This window comes from Bison bison, unplaced genomic scaffold (assembly GCF_000754665.1).
Source record: "Bison bison bison isolate TAMUID 2011002044 unplaced genomic scaffold, Bison_UMD1.0 scf7180017864451, whole genome shotgun sequence".
Lineage (NCBI taxonomy): Eukaryota > Metazoa > Chordata > Mammalia > Artiodactyla > Bovidae > Bison > Bison bison.
The window spans coordinates 820,092-839,198 of NW_011495013.1; the positions used below are offsets into that span (position 1 = coordinate 820,092).

A 19,107-nucleotide genomic window follows, 5' to 3' on the forward strand; every position below is an offset into this window, starting at 1 on the left:
ACTGGAGGAAACACAAGCTGGAATCAAGATTGCCGGGAGAAATATCAATAACCTCAGATATGCAGATGACACCACCCTTATGGCAGAAAGTGAAGAGGAACTCAAAAGCCTCTTGATGAGAGTGAAAGTGGAGAGTGAAAAAGTTGGCTTAAAGCTCAACATTCAGAGAACGAAGATCATGGCATCTGGTCCCATCACTTCATGGGAAATAGATGGGGAAACAGTGGAAACAGTGTCAGACTTTATTTTTGTGGGCTTCAAAATCACTGCAGATGGTGACTGCAGCCATGAAATTAAAAGACGCTTACTCCTTGGAAGGAAAGTTATGACCAACCTAGATAGCATATTCAAAAAACAGAGACATTGCCAACAAAGGTTCATCTAGTCAAGGCTATGGTTTTTCCTGTGGTCATGTATGGATGTGAGAGTTGGACTGTGAAGAAAGCTGAGCACTGAAGAATTGATGCTTTTGAACTGTGGTGTTGGAGAAGACTCTTGAGAGTCCCTTGGACTGCAAGGAGATCCAACCAGTCCATTCTGAAGGAGATCAGCCCTGGGATTTCTTTGGAAGGAATGATGCTAAAGCTGAAACTCCAGTACTTTGGCCACCTCATGAGAAGAGTTGACTCATTGGAAAAGACTCTGATGATGTTGGGAGGGACTGGGGGCAAGAGGAGAAGGGAACGACAGAGGATGAGATGGCTGGATGGCATCACTGACTCGATGGACGTGAGTCTGAGTGAACTCTGGGAGTTGGTGATGGACAGGGAGGCATGGCGTGCTGCATGGGGTCGCAAAGAGTCAGACACGACTGAGCGACGGATCTGATCTGATTACACATGTACATAGGAAAATATAGCAGAAACAATTGTTATCTGCAGTACTGGACAAATATAGATGGTCTCATTTTAAGACCTGTTCCTAGAAGCATTTGCTGAAAATCAACACAAAATTACACATGAAATTATTTTTTAATCTTCTGCATTTACATTTAAATTTTGGAGGATTTTCCTAGTGGTCCAGTGGTTAAGAAAATCCACCTGCCAATGCAGGGGTCATGGGTTCGATCCCTGGTCTACTGAGCTCGCATGCTGCAACTGCTGAGGCCCATGTTCCGCGTCAACAGAAGGAAAAGCCATTGCAAGGAGAAGCCCATGGACAACTAGAGTAGCCCCTGCTTGCTGCAACTAAAGAGAGCCCTCATGCAGCAACAAAGACCCAGTGTGGCCATAAATAAATCAATAAATCTGGGGAGAGAATCAGCAAATCCCATTGCAATCCAAGTACACTCATTGGTTTAGGCCTCATTTCCTTCTGGAAAGCCACATAAGCCATCCTTACTACCAGCCAGGGTAGATGTCCCTGGCAGAGCATCCATCCATGGCACTAGAGCTCAGCACTGACTTTGCCTGTTTGCTGTCTGCCCCTTGAAGGCAGGGGTCATAGCCACTCCTCCTTGTAAGAGCTCAGTCACAATGGCTAATGCAGAAAGTATGACTGAGATAGTTCTAACCACTTGACATATTATCTTATGTTGGTATCAGTTCACTTAATGTTCGCCATAGCTTTGTGGGGTAGGCACTATTATCACTCCCACCCTCCAGATAAGGAAACTGAGGCACAGAGAGGCTAAGTACCTTGCCCAACGTTACCCAGCTAAGTAAGCAGCAGAGTTTGGCTTTGAACCCAAATAGCTGGGGTCCCAAGTCCATGCTCTTGGCCATTATAACACACTACTTCTCTTTTAATATTCAGGATTCAATAAATGTTTTTGACTCAATTAATGAGTCAACAACAGAAATCAAACCCAAGCTTCTCAGACAGATGAGGATTTCTGAAAGAAAAAAACCAGTGCTATGTGAACAAAAATCAATTCTAAGAACTATACGCAGACATAAAAAATACCATATAAATGCTAAGTAATGATAACGAATTTGCTACAAAGACCAAAAATAAACCTGAATGAGAAAAGATACTCCCTACCCTTCCTGTTTATCTATTAGTGCTAATCTAGTCAGTAGCCACTAATATAATTACTTCGGGAAAATCTATTCTAATAGGAACCAAGGGAGGACACAGATAAATAAAGCTCACATACAAATACTGGCATCTCAAGTTCATTCACCGTTCATTTCTGAAAGTATCTCTACCAGACCTACTGATCTGTTATCATCTCTTCCCTCTTTGTCTCCATCTGGGCCAGGGTATAACAAAAGAGGAAGGAGACAAGCAAAGCTTTCACAAAAAGCAATGCCTGGGAAAAACACCCCTGGTACACTGAGAACTGGCTGCAAGTGGCCATGACTGAACTGGGAGGTCCTGGATACAAAGACTGCAGAGGATGCATGAACATAAAGCCTTGTTGATGAGATTTCAAACTTTTTACTGTTGCTACTTGACAGCATGTTGTGTACAGACCAGCAGCATCAGCAGCACGCTAGAGCTTAGCAGAATTGCAGTACCTTGCAGTCTGGCCACAGGACAACTGAATTCGAATTTGCCAACGTGGGCAGAAAAGTTTGAAAGCACTGAAAAGGACTGGACCATGTGAATGTGGGGGACGGTGGAAAGGAAGGGAGGGGGTCTGTCCTGAAGCAGTGACCCTACGGTCCCTCTACCCTGCCTCACCTCCAATATTCCTGCTACCTCCGTTCCAAATGTCACACAGCCAGTGACCGTAAAGCTGACGGAAATGGTCACTGGGAGTGGGCAGACACCAACTCAGACTTTGTGGAGTCAAATGCAACAAACCTTGAGTCCCAGTTCCACAGGTTTCTGGCTGTGATAAAAGAATTATTTAACCTGTTTGAAGCATGAATTTCTCACCTGTAATACACAGGAAATAACCATGGTGCCTTGCATTTGCAGGAACATTGCATGTTAGTGCAGGGCGCAGGAGGAGAGTGAGGTCAGAAAAGGGAGCCAGCCCTGCCTCCAACCCTCCAACCCAGCCCTCTCTCTGGACCTGGAGACAGAGCAGACGGAACTATTTCATCTCCAGATGCCAGAGATCAGGACTGCTCAGATCTCAGAACCAGACTTCATTCCTCAGAACCAGAAGTGACTTAATAACACATTCGTTTTACAGCCAAGGAAGCTGAAACCCAGATAATTTAATGCTTGGGACAATACCATCTTCCTTACCCGGTTCCTTTGTCGTGGATGCCAAAGAGCAGTGTTTTAAATGCAGATCTAATTACTTCTCCTCACAAATATCCTGAAAATGATCTGTTATACACTCAGAGAAGACAGCAGGATGGGGTGATCAGAGGCCCAGGAGACCGCCTTCGAATACCATCTCCACCACTGATTGTGTGACCCTAGTAAAGTTATGTACTAAAAATTTCTGGAGCTTACCTTTTCACCTGTAAAGGAGGCCCATCAGATCATCTTTAATGTCATTTCTAGCTACAAGCATCACTGACTCAATGGACATGAATTCGAGCAAGCTCCAGGAGATGGTGAAGGACAGGGAAGCTTGGCATGCTGCAGTCCATGGGGTCGCAAAGAGCCGGACACGACTGAGCGACCCGACAACAAGCTACAAGCAATTCAGTCCAAATGAAATGCCAGTTTCTCTACAGATGTAATTTTCAATACTGTCCACAAGATGGCAGAACACTTCCTTTACAGAAGTCCAGCATAGGGACACAAAGGGAAGAAATTCTAAGGAATTAGTACGTATTTTTCAAAGCATTCAGTTTTCAACAGTTTAATTATAACTGGATTTATCTTAGTGTCACTCATTCTAGTCAAGCATTTGGCCAGCAATAAGCCATATGCCATGAGAAAAGGAAAGTTTCAAAGGGCTAAATTAGGATTTTAAGGTATGAAAGGAGGATGAGCACAGGGGTAGACTGCGGAATTATGGAAATTTATAAGTGCAAGCGAGCCGGCCACCCAAACATGACAAGAAACTGCCTTCTTGACAAATGAAGCACAAAAGGCAGTTATCTACAAAATGTTTGGATATACAAACATTTAAAAAACATTTTCACATAAAGAATCTGAAAAAGAATAGATACATGTATAACTATTGAGTCACTTTGCTGTATACCTGAAACTCACACAGCACTGTTAATTAATGATACTCCAATATAAAATGAAAAGTTTAAGAAAAGCATTTTCACATGGAAAAGTGACACAAAATAGACAAAGAAAAAATAATGAGATTACAAACCAAGTTTTGAATTTAAAAATGCAGAGAGATTAAACACGCTGTGCTGTCCTGAAACCAAAGAAAGACCTAGAAGAATGACTGGTAAAATCAGAATAGATTTTAGTTAAGAGTCTTGTTATTCCGTTTTGACAAGGGCACTACGGTTAAGTAAAAGAAAGGGAAGCTGGGTGATGGGAATATAGAAACTCTCTGCACTATCTTTGCCACTTTTCTGTATATCTCAAGTTATCCCAAACTAAAGTTTTCATTTTAAAAATGGATAGAAAAGCAAGAGGAAAAAACACCCAAGAAAGGACAGCAACATGGAGTTCCACAATAAACGCAGGGTTTTGTAAATGTCAAAACAAATGTCCTAGTTGATAACTTAAGAGGGGGAAGTTTAAAGTAGGAGGTAGTAGCTCACATGCGATACAACTAATAATGTGAATAAATAAAAATGACAAAGCCTAGAGAACAGTGGGCAGCGGACAAAGGTGTCTTCTGGGGTATTACAGATGGAATTACGTGCTGCTGCAGCCTCTCTGAAAAACAATTTTGCAATAAGTGACAGAAGCCATAAGCCGATAGCCTTTGACCTGGTAATACTGGTTTCAGCAATCCGTACCAAAGCAATGATTTACAGGGAAAAAAAGCCACCTATTTTTATGAAGTTGTAGCTCTGCTCTGTAGTACTGGAAATTGTACGACTACTGGGTGTCTAGACAGATTATGGTGCAATTAATTAAATGGAATATTATTAATAGAATTAAGAATAATAAATCTGAGAACTGTGGAAAGGAACAGCTAAAATAATTTTTTAAGAGCTCAATACACGCAATGTAGTATCCTGGATTAGGTCCTAGAACAAAAAAAGGGTCTCGGTGGGAAACACTGGAAAATGGGAATGAACAAAGCCTATTTTAGTTAGTATATGGTCTCAATATTATTTTCTTACTTTGGATAATTGTCCATGATTATGAAGATGTTATTATGGGAAGATAGGTGGAAGGTAATATGGGAACTCAGTCTTGGTGACTTTTGTATAAATATATAATTATCTTAAAAGAAAAAGTTAAAGAGCTCAGAATTATATACAAACTTATGCATACACGGCAATCAACTAAAAAACACATTCACTGCATAAAAAAGTAGGTCGGCTCATAAAACACTGTCAGAGTTATAAAAATACTTTGCTCTTGCGGGAAGAGGGAGGTGATATAGGGAAAAGAGATCATTTACACTGGTACTTAGATTTTCACTGAGCAACTGATTATCAGGATGTTTAGACTCAGAGTGGCTGGAGGGAATTTTGAAGTATTTACATCCTGATGGCCTAAAACAACTTTTGTTTTTCCAGCAACTAGGTTTCACTGAGGGAGTAAGGAAGACACTTTCTCTAACAATCTATTTATTCTCCAGAGACTGTATTTAGAATTCCATCGTACATGAAATTAATTTTTTTCCCCTAAAGAAAGGACACCTTCTGCTTGTTTATGGGGCACTCAGTTCCTGGGTTGCTGGCAAATGAAAAAGAATGGAAAGCGTTAACTAAAGATACCCTTTAGATATCTTTAGATCTATGGAAAGCTTGAACATCTGGGAACCTAAATCTTGCCACTTCGCCTCCTTAGGTGCCCCAGCAGCATAAACAGGCGAGGAGAAACCAAGAGGCAGATGGGACAGGCCAGGGGGTGGTGGCGATGGGGAACCCCTCCAAAGTGGCCTCATCAATGTCAGTTCTAAACCAACGGACTTATTCCCAACTTGTAAAAAATAATTTCATTTAGTGTTGCTGGAAACAGCACTGAAGGATTATCTGAGCCTTCCGTGCAGGGTCTCCCCCGGCCCACTTCCATCGCAGGGTGGCGAGACCCTGCATCCAGAGAAGCACAGCAAGACTCCTCAATTTCCCCAAAGGGGCTCCAGGTGCGTGGGGCATCCAAAGTGTGTGGCTCTGCCAACTGCCAGCCACTCGATGAGCCCCACTCCAGCCACCGCTGCCCACCGCCCGACCCCGTCCTTCCTCCTGTTTTGGCCCAACTTTTATCAAAAGCCTGGTTGAAATGACACCACTGAGGGATGGTCTGAAAAAACCTGTGGCCCATCCATTTCACTTCTAGGCTTCACCTCTGACTCAAGTCAGACCAGAAAGCTGGTCCACACTGTCATAATTCTCCACCAGTTTACTTGAAATGGGTTTGCCCTTTGCTTCCAATGAGCAAAATTCAAATTTCTCTCTCCCTCTCTCTGTGTACGTAGGTGTGTGTGTGTGTGTATATCTATATACATACTCCAAATATACATATATATATTTGGAGTATATTACATTAATTGATGGTGGCCCCTAAGAGAAGCTTCAATTGAGACTTTTTGGGGGACAATCTAGTGAGCATGGGCTCTGGAGCCAAATCCTGACTCTGCTATTTAACTAGCTGCTTAACTTCCTATGCTTCAGTTTTCTTATCTGCAATAATGATACTGAATCCCTTGAATTTTTGTGAGGATGAGAGTTAACAGCAATGAAGTCTTTAGGATTATGTCTGGCAAAAAGTTAGTACTCAATAAATATTCATTATTGCAATTATTTTATAATAGAGCCCTGGAAAAACCATTCTATTCCATCAAGACCTGAGATGCTTCTACCTCATGCACAGTGCAGGCACGGAGGGCAGGGGTCTGAAACCCTTCTCTCCTCCCAACAGGCTTGGGGTCCCCAAGAGTGCCAGGGACTTTCTATAGCAGGGGGACCTTCAGAATCTAGGTCCCCTAGACCTAGGGGAGGGGTGGGGGAGTTAGAAGCATGCATTGTTTGCAGAAGTTCTTACAAGATTCTGAGATGCCCCTACAGGAATTCATACCATTTACTGTAAGAATCCTCAATGTAAATAATCACCAGGAAGCACAAAGATGAACCCAAAGGTCAATGTTCATAACTGTGCCAAGTGCTATATGCTGAAAACCACGCTTTTTCCTTCTCCCCAGTCTGATCTGTCCTAACGCCATCTACTGTCCCAGTACAGACAGATGCACTGATTATTCCATTATGTTTTCTGTGGCTTCTAAGTGTTCTTATAAGTCTCCTCAGATCTTTTATGGAACAAAGAAGGGTATAAAATAAATAATACAATACACACACTTTTTGTTTTGAACTAAGTACAACTTCAGTTACTTATGAGAAAGCCGAGCCTCCTTATTCACACAGATTTCTAATAGGTGCTAGAATAGACATGCTGGCCATAGAACGGGGGAAGATCGAGAATTCAGTGAGCAATAAACTGGGAGGGAAAAGATAAAGTGTCATCTTAGGTAACAGCTCAACCAGGCCACCCATTCCTGTTACTAATTGGATCTGCTTTCTGTGCATCACCCTCCCGGTCTACTCTCGTCAGTTTCACACTCAGCTTTACAGACATCGCTGGCCCAGCCCTTCCGGGTAAAGCAAAATGATGCTGCTGCTCACCTTTCTTCCTCCAGCCTTTGCTGACAGCCCTTGTAAAACATCTAGTAGAAAAGCAAATTATTCACAGCCCGCCTTCCTGTTTTTACTGCGTTCCTTCCCTTTCTCACCATACAATTTATCTTTAAAGGTCAGGGCGTCAGCAGCAGACCAAGAACTTGTTCAGAACACCGCTGGCTCTGGAGCAGCCATCGTCCAACTAGTATGTGCTTAGAACAAAGCTCACCAAATTAAGGGCAATGGAGATTTCAACTGCGACCCCTGGGATTCTTACAGAACCAATGGCAATGTGGCAGCTTCCAGCCTAGGAGCCACGGTTTTGAACCTGGTTGGTGTTCCCCCCTTAACTGCTGCTACAGGAACCTATTTGTTGTTTTATGCATCGACATAGATCTGCTTTGGGATTCAGAAGAATATCTAGGTCCTGCTACATAAGATGCAAACGAAAATGTGTTTAAAAAGCAGTGGGAAACAAGCTGTAAAAAAGTATTGACATGAAGCTTTTTCCTTTCTTCTGCATTCTTTCTCTAGATTCCTAATGCTGTTTTTTCACATGTATTCAGTGTTGTGCTCTCTTGAGGATGGGGATACTTACAGGGTGAGTGCAGACCACCACAGGCCGCTCATCCCCACAGACCATCAGCTGCTGGGATGATGTACCACGCCCTGGCCAAGAGTGGGGAAACTGAGCCAGGAATCCCCCTTCCCATGGACCCACCACCCTAGCTCAGAGTAAACAGACGACCCTCCAGTCTATTACAGCACCTGTGTCAGGGGATGCGAGGTACCTGGACTGGGAGTGGGCGGGCCCCCACTGTGTCACCCACTGAACACACCGCTATGCTGTCTTCCCGGGTTGGGCAGGTCACTACTTTGCTCCTTCCTAAGACACCATGGAGACTGTGTGCCTAACACAACCCTCCCCAGGCTCACACCCAGCCCCATACCGGGCTTGAAGGCAACAGCAAGCAGTGGGTAGGGGCAGGGATAGGGAGGTTGGCAGAGCCTGAGGTACCAAGAAAAGGGGAACAGGGAACCGAGAAGCAGAGGTAGGGGGGTGGCAGGACTGTGCATAAGCCAGGGCTCCAAGCCCCCCAGTGCACTCTCCACCGCCTCACTGGACTTTGCTTAGAGAACACAAAGGCAAAGATAAAAGCTTTAAGAACATCAAGTGAGCAACTGCACAGAGAAATACAGGGCCCTGATTCTCAGGGATCAATGTACAACTGTAACAGCTCATACCCAGCACCAGAAGTCCAGAGCAAAAGTTCACTCTCACTTTCCACCATAAAACAGTCCAGTTTTTACGACAGGGATGGCAAGGAGCTTTCACTGTGCACATGTATGAGCTGCCCTGGAGGAGATGGGCGTGAGAGGTCCACAGCACCTGTTCAATTCCCCTTCCACTGCATTACAGGGTAGAGCCCGGCTTTTCTTCAAAGGCTTCTGAAGCCCACCTGTTCAAACAATAATTTTATCGTGTTGCACAAAGAACTGATGGAGTGAGATACAAGCAGAGTTGTGATGATTACAGAAACCCTCCCAAACCCAACTTGGCTGAAAGGATTTACTTTAAGTGTTAGGGAGATTAGCAATGAGAGAGGACTCAGGGATAATTGCTTATTAAGTGGGTCTGGGTTGATAGTTTGTAAAAACTGGGCCATTATCCAAAGTCATTATTCTGATGCAAGACTATAACCTGGTCACTAAAAGCACATTTCTTACAAACCTTAGCTTCTGGGTCACTGTTGATACTACAAGAATCATCATCATCGGCATGTGGAGCATTTCTAGAAAGAAAAACAGAAAATGGGACTTAGGATTCTATTGCAATCTCCAGCTGCACAAAGCTACACCTTCTGGCAGGTACGTCCAATGCCCTACCTGAGTTTCAAGGATGCATAGCGCAGGGTGGCTCCTTCAAACTCTTTTAAACTGGGGTCCGGGTTGACTGTGGCCGCGTGCAAATCCTAGAGGAAATGAGATCCCTGTTAATGCACAAAGGCAGAGACCTAGGACAAGGCCTCAGATATTAGAGGGGAGAGAAATCCTCCCAGCGCGAGGCAGAGAGTGTACGTGAGCTCAGGCAGAAAAAAAGGCATGCGTGGGCTGCTGATGCTGGCTCGGTGCAAATGCCGGTTCTTACGAGACAACAGGAGCCTGGGGCGACCAGCCTGAAGTCATTCACAATGGGAGACATCAAAAAAAGCGACATGTGTGAGCCCCACCGCCTGAGCCAGAAGCCCCTCAGTCCGTCCCTGCAGAATGCATGATGTTCACAAAGAAGATGCAGCCACAGCCATGCAAAAAGGACAAAATATTGAATGAGCTAAAATCTGACAATATACTTGCCTTCCAAATGTCACTATTAATCTTTCCCCCATTCAGAACAGCAAAATCACTCCATGGCTGTTTCTAGACATACAATTATTCACATAGGAAAAAGCACATTGATTTAAAAAAAAAAAAGAAAAGAAAATAATAAAAGGGAAGAAAAGGAAAGAAAAGAAAACACACACACAAGACACTGTTGTTAGCATTGATATTCACGGGGATGGGTTAGGGAACAAATTCACTCTAACAGCAACACGTAGCTTGCTCTCCCTAGATCCACATCGTCACTAGAGGCCCAAGGTAGGAGGGCAGGAGGGTGCTTTAATTACTTACCAAGACAAATGGCTGAACGTTATTACCAGACAGGGAAGTTACTATCTACATGTGATCTTAAAAGCACACAATATGCATCCAAGTATTAAAGGCCTAGCACACCTAATTCCATAAGAAGTTTTTCTCTCCTATTAACCAAAAGAACTGTTTTCTTGAGGTATGCTGGTCAATGAGCTGGTTGAAAACTGGGGAGTGTCCATCGCTAGGGGCATAACAAAACTAGGGGCCAAATTATCTCCACTTCAGAAAAAAACAATAGTAAAGGAGGGTAAGGCACCCTGCCTGACCTCATCTCGCTGAGATTTAATCTAATAAAAAAGAGTCTAGACAATCTAATGCAAATTCCCCTCACTCATACAAAGGTCTACTTCCTTGGCACCTAAGCCTCTTCGCAAATTAATATTCAGTCACAAAATGCTTTCTGAAGCATAGTTATTGGAGAAGGCAATGGCACCCCACTCCAGTACTCTTGCCTGGAAAATCCCATGGACGGAGGAGGCTGGTGGGCTGCAGTCCATGGGGTCGCAAAGAGTCTGACATGACTGAGCGACTTCCCTTTCACTTTGCACTTTAATGCATTGGAGAAGGTAATGGCAACCCACTCCAGTGTTCTTGCCTGGAGAATCCCAGGGACAGGGGAGCCTGGTGGGCTACCGTCTATGGGGTCGCACAGAGTCATACACAACTGAAACGACTTAGCAGCAGCAGCAAGCATAGTTACAGGACAAAGTGTGAAGCCTTTCCTTGCTGGCAAACCTCTTGTAATAGACCTAGAATCTAAACAACTCCTTCTTTTATTCACCTCGGATAACATGGGACCATCTTTTTTCTTTCTACTCCATTAACTGAATATTCAAATATTTTTTATGTGACGTTTGGGGAATTAAATGATACTAATAAGACACCCAGGTACACTCTCACGAACTTGTTCCATTGATTTGTCAGGCAGATCTCTTTTCTTGAAAGTCAACAGGAGGAACTCTTCCACTAAGTTACTTTTCAACTAAAGTTCTTTGAAAGTGAGATGGTAATATTGACCCATAGCTTCGGCACACAATGAATACAAGTTTCAAAGCCACTCAGAACAGAAGTGGCTGAGTTCAAACGTCCCAGGTGTTGACAAATGCATTTATCTGGCTCTGAAGGCCTCTCTGAGGGCAAAATCATTGCAAATTTGGATCTATCATCACTGCACAGCTGGCGTCACTGCTGCTTTCCTTTCTGGATTAGGCAGCTGACCTGCAGTTTTTCAAACTTAGACCACTGGGTCTATTTATTTTTTAAAATGATCTCTTTTACCGAGCACAGAACAGGAAAGTTGTCCAGCCCCTCACCTCTTTCCTCCCTCCATCCTCCAAAAAGTATTCGGTTTTCACTAAGGAGAAAATATTACAGGAAAATCTTCAACCTGTCAGCTGGGGGGACCTGCTGCTGCTGCTAAGTCACTTCAGTCGTGTCCGACTCTGTGCGACCCCACAGATGGCAGCCCACCAGGGATGGCAGTCCTCCGTCCCTGGGATTCTCCAGGCAAGAACACTGGAGTGGGTTGCCATTTCCTTCTCCAATGCATGAAAGTGAAAAGTGAAAGTGAAGTCGCTCAGTCGTGTCAGACTCTTAGCGACTTCATGGACTGCAGCCCACCATGCTCCTCCGTCCATGGGATTTTCTAGGCAAGAGTACTGTGAACCCCCTAAAATGGATGTGGGGTTTTGTGTCCTCCCTAACTGCATTCTTGTGAAGAAATTTTTTAAAAAGGCGTGTGTCTGACAAAAGTAATCTGAAATCAGAAATCATATTCAAAAAACACTGTGTTGGGATTATAGAGAGTGAAAGAAGAGCATTTTTAAAAACAAGTATTCAGAAAAGGCTCTGGCATTTAATCAAACATTTCTCAGTACGTGTGTGTTTAAATTTTTATATATATATATTTACTCTTTGGATGCAGGAGTCCCTGTAAAGTAAAAGTTGTTTATGCTTCTAAGACTGTATGAATTCAGCTCTCATGCTACAGAGACATGAGTCACTGGGCAAACTTCCAACAATCACATTTCATAGATTTAAATAAACAAAGGTGATATACAGTGATTTTGCAAAATCTTAAAATAACATATAAGTATTCCTAAATAAACCCTTTAGCACAGAACTCAAGCAAAGAAAAATGGAAACTAGTGTTATTTACCACGAACAAGACAGAGTCTTTTTTTCCCTCCTAAATTTAAAATTTTCACTGACAATGAAGATGAGAAATGTTCTCCTTCACATAAGTGATTGTAATTTTTCTTTTTTAAAATCAAGGGCAATGAAGGACAAAAACAACTTGTCTTAAATTTTAAGAACGATATCGTCTATTCATCTATTTTTTTAATTAAGAGAGAATACAACATTTTAGCTAGTAGTGTAAAGAAAAAAGAAACCAACAGAGATGCTTGGGTTCTACAGAAAGTCTGTAGTTTGGGTGATAGGAGTGAGGGATAAAAGAAAAGAGAAAGACAAAGAAGAGGAAAAGGCAGGTGGAGTAACCTAGGAAGACAGACACAGGATAGAGATAAAGGGAGAACAGAGACCATCGTCGGTGAGAAACAGCCTCTAATGGATCATCTCTCAGGCAATGCAGCTAAAAAGCCTTGCACAGCTGAGAGATGCTGGTGTCAGTATTACGGTGGGCACATACTCTCCTGGTGCTTGCCGTGACCCTGGCCAGGCTGCAGCAGCCCTTATCCTGATTATGGTGATCATGCTCAGGTCTGAGAGAGCCCCCAAATCCTAGCTCTGGGGGACTCACCCAGCACCTGGGGCATGGCACCTGCTGTGACCCTTCAAGACCTTTCAGCATGGTGCCCTTCATGACCTCTTAAGGGAATCTGACTGTATAACTTCGACTACTGAGAGTTTTCTTCTTCTAGATTTCTCTCCTGGGATCTTAGAAAACAGTTCCTCAAATCAAACAAAGATGATGCACTGTCCTTCTGCTGGAAGAAAACTAAAAGTTGGTCCTTTGACAACGTCAACAGAGTTCTCCTGAGGATGGGGTCCAAGGGGATGAGAAAGTCCCTGGAGGTGCTATGAATGTCTCTATGAAGTGGTATCAACGTGCAAACTGGAGAGCAAGAGTGAAGGGCTGAGCCCGCTGACAGCTGGACAGACAGGGAAGCACATGAACATCCCACAGTGGTCTTGACGAAGCCACGATCACATCGCTGCTGCATGCTCTTCGGAAGCTATGAAGTCAACACAGCCGTCTGGGAAGCTCGAGTTCAAACCCTGCCTCTGCCCTCACTGCTCTGTGAACTCAGTGCCCTGCATATCAGACAGGGCTAGAGACACTTCCCACCGGCGTGTGGATGCCATGAGGTCAAGAATGTGAGCCCTTGGCTCAGGGGCTGGCTGCCCGAAGCTGCCCAGGAAACAGCACTGTCCTCTACTCTTGCCACGGAGAAAATAAATAAAGGCATTTGTAAGAATAAAATGTTTGAGAGCCCAGGGACTACAGAGCTTTATCAATTATGCTTTATAATCCTCTTCTGTCAAGATTTGAGCCATGGCCTTGACCATAAATGGCAGAGCACCTGGACTTCTGGAATTCTGAATAGGCCAGACAGCGTTAATGAGCACTGTGTCCATGTACATGGGTTTATTTTTTCCTTCTTTTAAAACTGCTTTCTATGTTTTGTTGGATGCAACACTATCAAAAGAACAGTTATGGTTTGTCATGCAAACATAATACAAAGCAGTTTTTTAAAAAATCTAACTAGAAAACAGATTGACAAATGCTTGTGGAATTAAATTAGTCTGTGTGAGCAGCAGCACAATTTAGAAACTATAAACTAGGGAAAAACCAGGAGAGCTGAGGCTCTAGTGCCGGCTCTGTGGCTACAGTAAGTCAGCGAAGAGCTCCCTCCCGGTATGAAGCCAGTTTATTCCTTCATTCAGCAAATATTTAATGAACGTTGCCACATACCAGGCACTGTGCCAAGTGCTGAGGATGCATGACGAGGGGGGCAGGTCCCAATCCCCCAAAAAGGGAGGCTGACGTGCCTCAAGTAAGAATACTACAAAGAGACACAATGCAATGAAGATCAAAGGGCTCAGAAAGCAGGCAAATGAGAGCAATGATTCCCAGGAGATGCTAAGATGAGGCCAAAGTATTTAAGCAGAAGTGACACATAAATAAAAACAGACTAGATTCGCTAGAAGACTGGCTTTTGTAATCCCTCGGCATATAATTTCCTGGAAAGCATATGATTTTTTTTTTTTTTTCCTTTTTTGGAAAAGTGCAAGTTGTTCAGTTGTGTTTAACTCTTTGAAACCCCACGGACTATAGCTTGCCAGGTTCCTCTGTCCATGGAATTCTCCAGACAAGAATAATGGAACCATTCCCTTCTCCGGGGGATCTTCCCAACCCAGGGATCGAACCTAGGTCTCCTGCATTACAGGCAGATTCTTTACCATCTGAGCCACCAGGGAAGCACCCCTCATTTTGGGGGTGGGGCAAAAGCATATGATAAAGGCAGACTCTCAGGCCTCACCCTTACAGAGTCTAGCTCAGTAGCCTAGGGTAAGAACAAGGAATCAGCATGTTCTGCAAGCCCAGAGGTTACCCTGGCCACAATCCTTGGTTCAGTGGGCTGAGAAATACTGCTGTAGCATTCACTAGTCCCTTTTCGAAGGTTCCTGCCAGTTCTGAAATATTAAGACTCCGTGAGCAGGTCAAGAACTTGGTTCAGGAAAATGATGACAGACCGGCCCCTTAATGTTGCTGTCTTATTTCTCAATGTACATGAAAATCCTCAGGTTCTAATGCAATGCTCGGAAAGTGTTCTCCTAGGGACTTAGCTGCACAGGCCCCTCCCAGACTCCAGGAGCGATGCAGCAAGAACAGAGTAAACTATGATCACAAAGAGGTCCTGAGAAACAACTAGACCTCCCCTTGCTTTGGAGCCACTTTTTCCCTCCTTGCCCTTATTTTTAAGGAACTGGGAAACTCCTTCATCTGGGAAGATTCTAAGCAAGACTTGCTCACGGGCCAACAGTTACTCGTTAAAATATTTTGTGGAGCTCCCTCTTCTCTCTAAGACGCAACATCTAAGTAATTTGGAACAAACTGATGGATTAGGGGGAGACTGTCTCTGGGCCAAATTTCAGCGGCAAGTGCTTCCCGTCCAGTTTATAAACTTGCAAAAATACTGCTGGCGTCTGCAGAGGAAACACTATGCGTTGCGCTCAACACTTCCCTGGTGAACTTTGGAACGTGAAATGTACAATTTTCAAACTGTAAGGAAGCCTTCAGTCCTAGACTTTTGTGAAGCTTAGTCAACAGATTTGGCACTTACTTTTTTTTTAAAGCCAGCTCAGGAAAAAGCTGTATAAAAATATGCGTTTCTAACACGACGTATTACAAGTTTCTTCTCGCCCTTAACATTTTGCTTTCTCTCATGTTTCCAAATTAGTCAAAATAGATTCTATTTAGGGATCAAAGAAATGGCATTAGAGAAATAATCACTTTTTTCTCAACTGTTATTAACACCTGCGGCTGAGTACCAAAGAATTGACGCTTTTGAACTGTGGTGTTGGAGAAGGCTCTTGAGAGTCCCTCACACAGCAAGGCAATCACACCAGTCAATCCTAAAGGAAATCAACCCTGAATATTCACTGGAAGGACTGACGCTGAAACTGAAGCTCTAATACTTTGGCCACCTGATGCGAAGAGCCGACTCATTGGAAAAGACCCTGAGGTTGGGAAAGACATAAGGCAGGAGCAGAAGCGGATGACAGAGGATGAGATGGTTGGGTGGCATCACCGACTCAATGGACGTGAATTTGAGCCGACTCCAGGAGATAGTGAAGGACGAGGAAGCCTAGCATGCTGCAGTTCATGGGGTCGCAAAGAGTCAGACACGACTGAGCAACTGAACAACAACACTGTTGTTGTTATGACTGTTATGAAAAGCAGTCATTTTCTAGAAGGCTCTGCATATGTCACCACCCTCCCCTGGAGGGAGATGAAGACATCCAAGGCTCTCCAAAGCCCCTGATAAACACAGAGTGAAGCCTGGGGTGAGGGCAGGGGCCAGCACACCTCCACTCAGGCTTGACTCCACCAGGGAGTAGGTGTGTGATTCTGGGTAAGCTCCCTCGCCTCTCCATGTGGGTTGTCAAATATAAAAAAGGAACGACAACTACCGTACAGATGCATAGGGTTTTAGGAGATAAGCCGTGAAGCTGGTGCTGTAAATACTCGACCTCCCTTAGCGCCTCTGCTTTAATATCCTTGTCAGCACCTGCAGGACCTTGGAACATGGAAGGCTGGGCCTTCCCCAACCTCTCCTCTCTGCTACCTGCTTATCCCTCTGCCCCTAGGATTTCAATGTACTGCCTTTTATATCTGCTTGGTTCTTTGACTCTGTGGATAGCCTTATGCACAGGGAAAAATGTGTATGGAGCTAACAACCAAAAGGTTGATCTGAAGAACATCCATCCCACTGGTCTATTAAAGTGCTGGGTATGAGCCTGTCTCTGAAATGTCAAAAAGCTACACATCTGTTAACATGTGTCTTGGAGGGATAAGACTTCATCCAACATGATGGCAACAGAAGAGTAGAACAGAACCAACTTCAAGGTGGAAATTCACCCACTGCTGGGGCAGATCACAGGATCTGGAATTGAGAACTGGGCATCTGCCCAGCCTGACCCAGTTACTCAGTTCACTGAGCCCCAGTTACCTCTTAAGTGGGAAACAGAACAGCCGTCTTCTCTGCCACATGAAGAGTCTTGAAGGGAACAAATGAAGTGACATTTATGAAAATATCCTGAAAGCTACAATAAGTCATGAACAGCCGCTGGGAGGCTGAGCAGTGGAGATGTGAAGGAAATACTGAATTCCAGGAGAGGAACTGGGTGGGGGGGACACAGTTTGAGCTGGGAAGGGGGTTGGGCAGTGAGGGGGAAGGGAGGGAAGCAGGCAAGGACGGGGCCAGAGCAGGTGACAGTGGATGTCAGAAGGAGGCTCAGGGATGCGAATGTGGACTCTGCCGCCTGATCATCTTCCCCAGGGTCAGCAGCCCACCTGTGCTGCGTTCTTCTATGCAGAAAGTATGAAAACAAAAGTCTTCCATGTTCATCAAAGAGGTAAAAAATCTGAGGCACTTAAACCCCGAGATGCCCACCTTGGGCCTCACCCCACCAGCGCCTCAGCCTCAGGATGCGGGCTTCAAGACAAACTTCATTTCTTCCATATACGGAAGACGAGAGGCTCACTGAACAGAAAGCAGTATCTCAAAGTCAGTCTGATCATCCCACCTCTGGACAAAGAGAAGGCAGGTGGGCTGAAATCTCAGAGCCAGGGAAGCCAAGTGAGGAGAACTCTGGCCTGGAATTGAGGAGGATTTGGGAACCCTGAGTTCTAGACCCAGTGTGGCTTCTGGTCACTGGCCTCTCTGTGCCTCGGCTTCCCTGTCTGTGATGGCTGGACACTGGTGCCAGATGCCCCCTTCCCACCCTGGCATTCTCAGCTTGCAGGGCTCTCCCTGGAGGTGAGGATGGCAAAGGGATGCAGTAGGAGAGTGAAGTCCTGGGCTAGAGAGACTCTAACAGAGATGCCAAGCAGGGCAGGTGAAGATGAAAGAGGACCTCTGCGTCTCACTGAGGGCCCAAGGGTGTCCTGGCCCACTCAGTTCCTGGGAGCCGCGCTGAGGGCCAGGGAGAAATGCCAAGAGACACCTGGGCTGGCATGGAGGAGGACTCCACTTCCTGGTAGGCTGAGTTGGTTCCTCTCCACCTCCCAGCACACTTCACACAAGGTGAATAAAAGACTGAATGGGATTTGCTCTGGGAGTAGGAATATTATGCTAATAAAAAAATTACCCAAATTGCCCAGTGATAAGCAATGAAATCCTAAGTAGCTCAGTGGAACTGAAGCTGGTGTCTGATCATCAGGGCCCCGCACCAACAAACTGAAGCCCCAGTCTATTAACAGAGGGTTATAGCTCGCCCTAACCGTTACTTGAAAGATGGAGAATTTAAGGCCCAGGTGGAGTGAGTGAGATGCTGAAGCCCAGTAACAGCAAGAATGTGGTTGGAATGTAGGTCTTCCTGCCTCTTAGAGAAAAGTAAGTAAATAATGGGAGATGTTGTTTACTTTTAAAGACAGGAAGGGCAATAATAGCAGCAAATATGTAGAGAGGCTTTTGGGTAAGAGATGCAGCTCAAATTCCTTCCATGTCCTCAAAGTAAAAGAAAATATGTTGTTTAAAGAACAAAAGATTGTGGTCAGAGAAAAGGCAGAAATGCCTGTGTGTCAGGAATCAAACCTCTTTTCTCAAAAAAAAAAAAAAAAAAGCCATTACTTAACTGTGACCTTTTCCCACTGTAATTCTCTTGAATATTTTGTTATCAGGATTCACAAAGGTTCACTGCAGGAGTTTCTGTATTAACAACTATCATGATGGAATTTTTTTAATGCCTCAATTCTTTGTTTAAACATCAGATTTCTTCCTCAGGGATAGAACAAATTTATGCTGCTAATTATTTCTAAAATAATGTCACTTCTGCTAAATAAACAGATTCTCTTTTTTTATTTCTTATTAGAAATTAAGCATTTAAGGGTTCTCAAGGGTTATGCCTGCAGACATTCTCTCCTTGCAATCAAATGAGCCCAAGGATATTAATAAGATGTGCGGTAATTATAACACGTCAGGCCAAGAGACGTTCTTCCGTGTGTAAATATTTTATGGAACCAGCACTGTGAAGCGGCACCTACAGAGTGAAGTACTGCCTCAGTGAGCCCCAGGGAATCTTAACCACTTCTCATTAATCAGCCTCTCTTACT

General features: G+C 44.3%; 1 protein-coding gene across 3 annotated transcripts in view; it reads right to left on the reverse strand.

The window, feature by feature from the left end:
* Positions 1-19,107, reverse strand: part of APBB2 (amyloid beta (A4) precursor protein-binding, family B, member 2) — a 382,672-nt gene that overhangs the window by 104,519 nt on the left and 259,046 nt on the right. For 2 of the 3 annotated variants that reach the window (XM_010858831.1, XM_010858830.1), the window contains exons 8-9: positions 9,501-9,586; positions 9,346-9,406 (exon numbers count right to left, since the gene is read on the reverse strand). In XM_010858831.1, the coding sequence (XP_010857133.1) occupies positions 9,346-9,406; positions 9,501-9,586 (147 nt within the window). Of the gene's footprint in view, positions 1-9,345; positions 9,407-9,500; positions 9,587-9,968; positions 10,032-19,107 lie in introns of all 3 variants that reach the window. The other variant, XM_010858829.1, reaches the window with a different exon arrangement.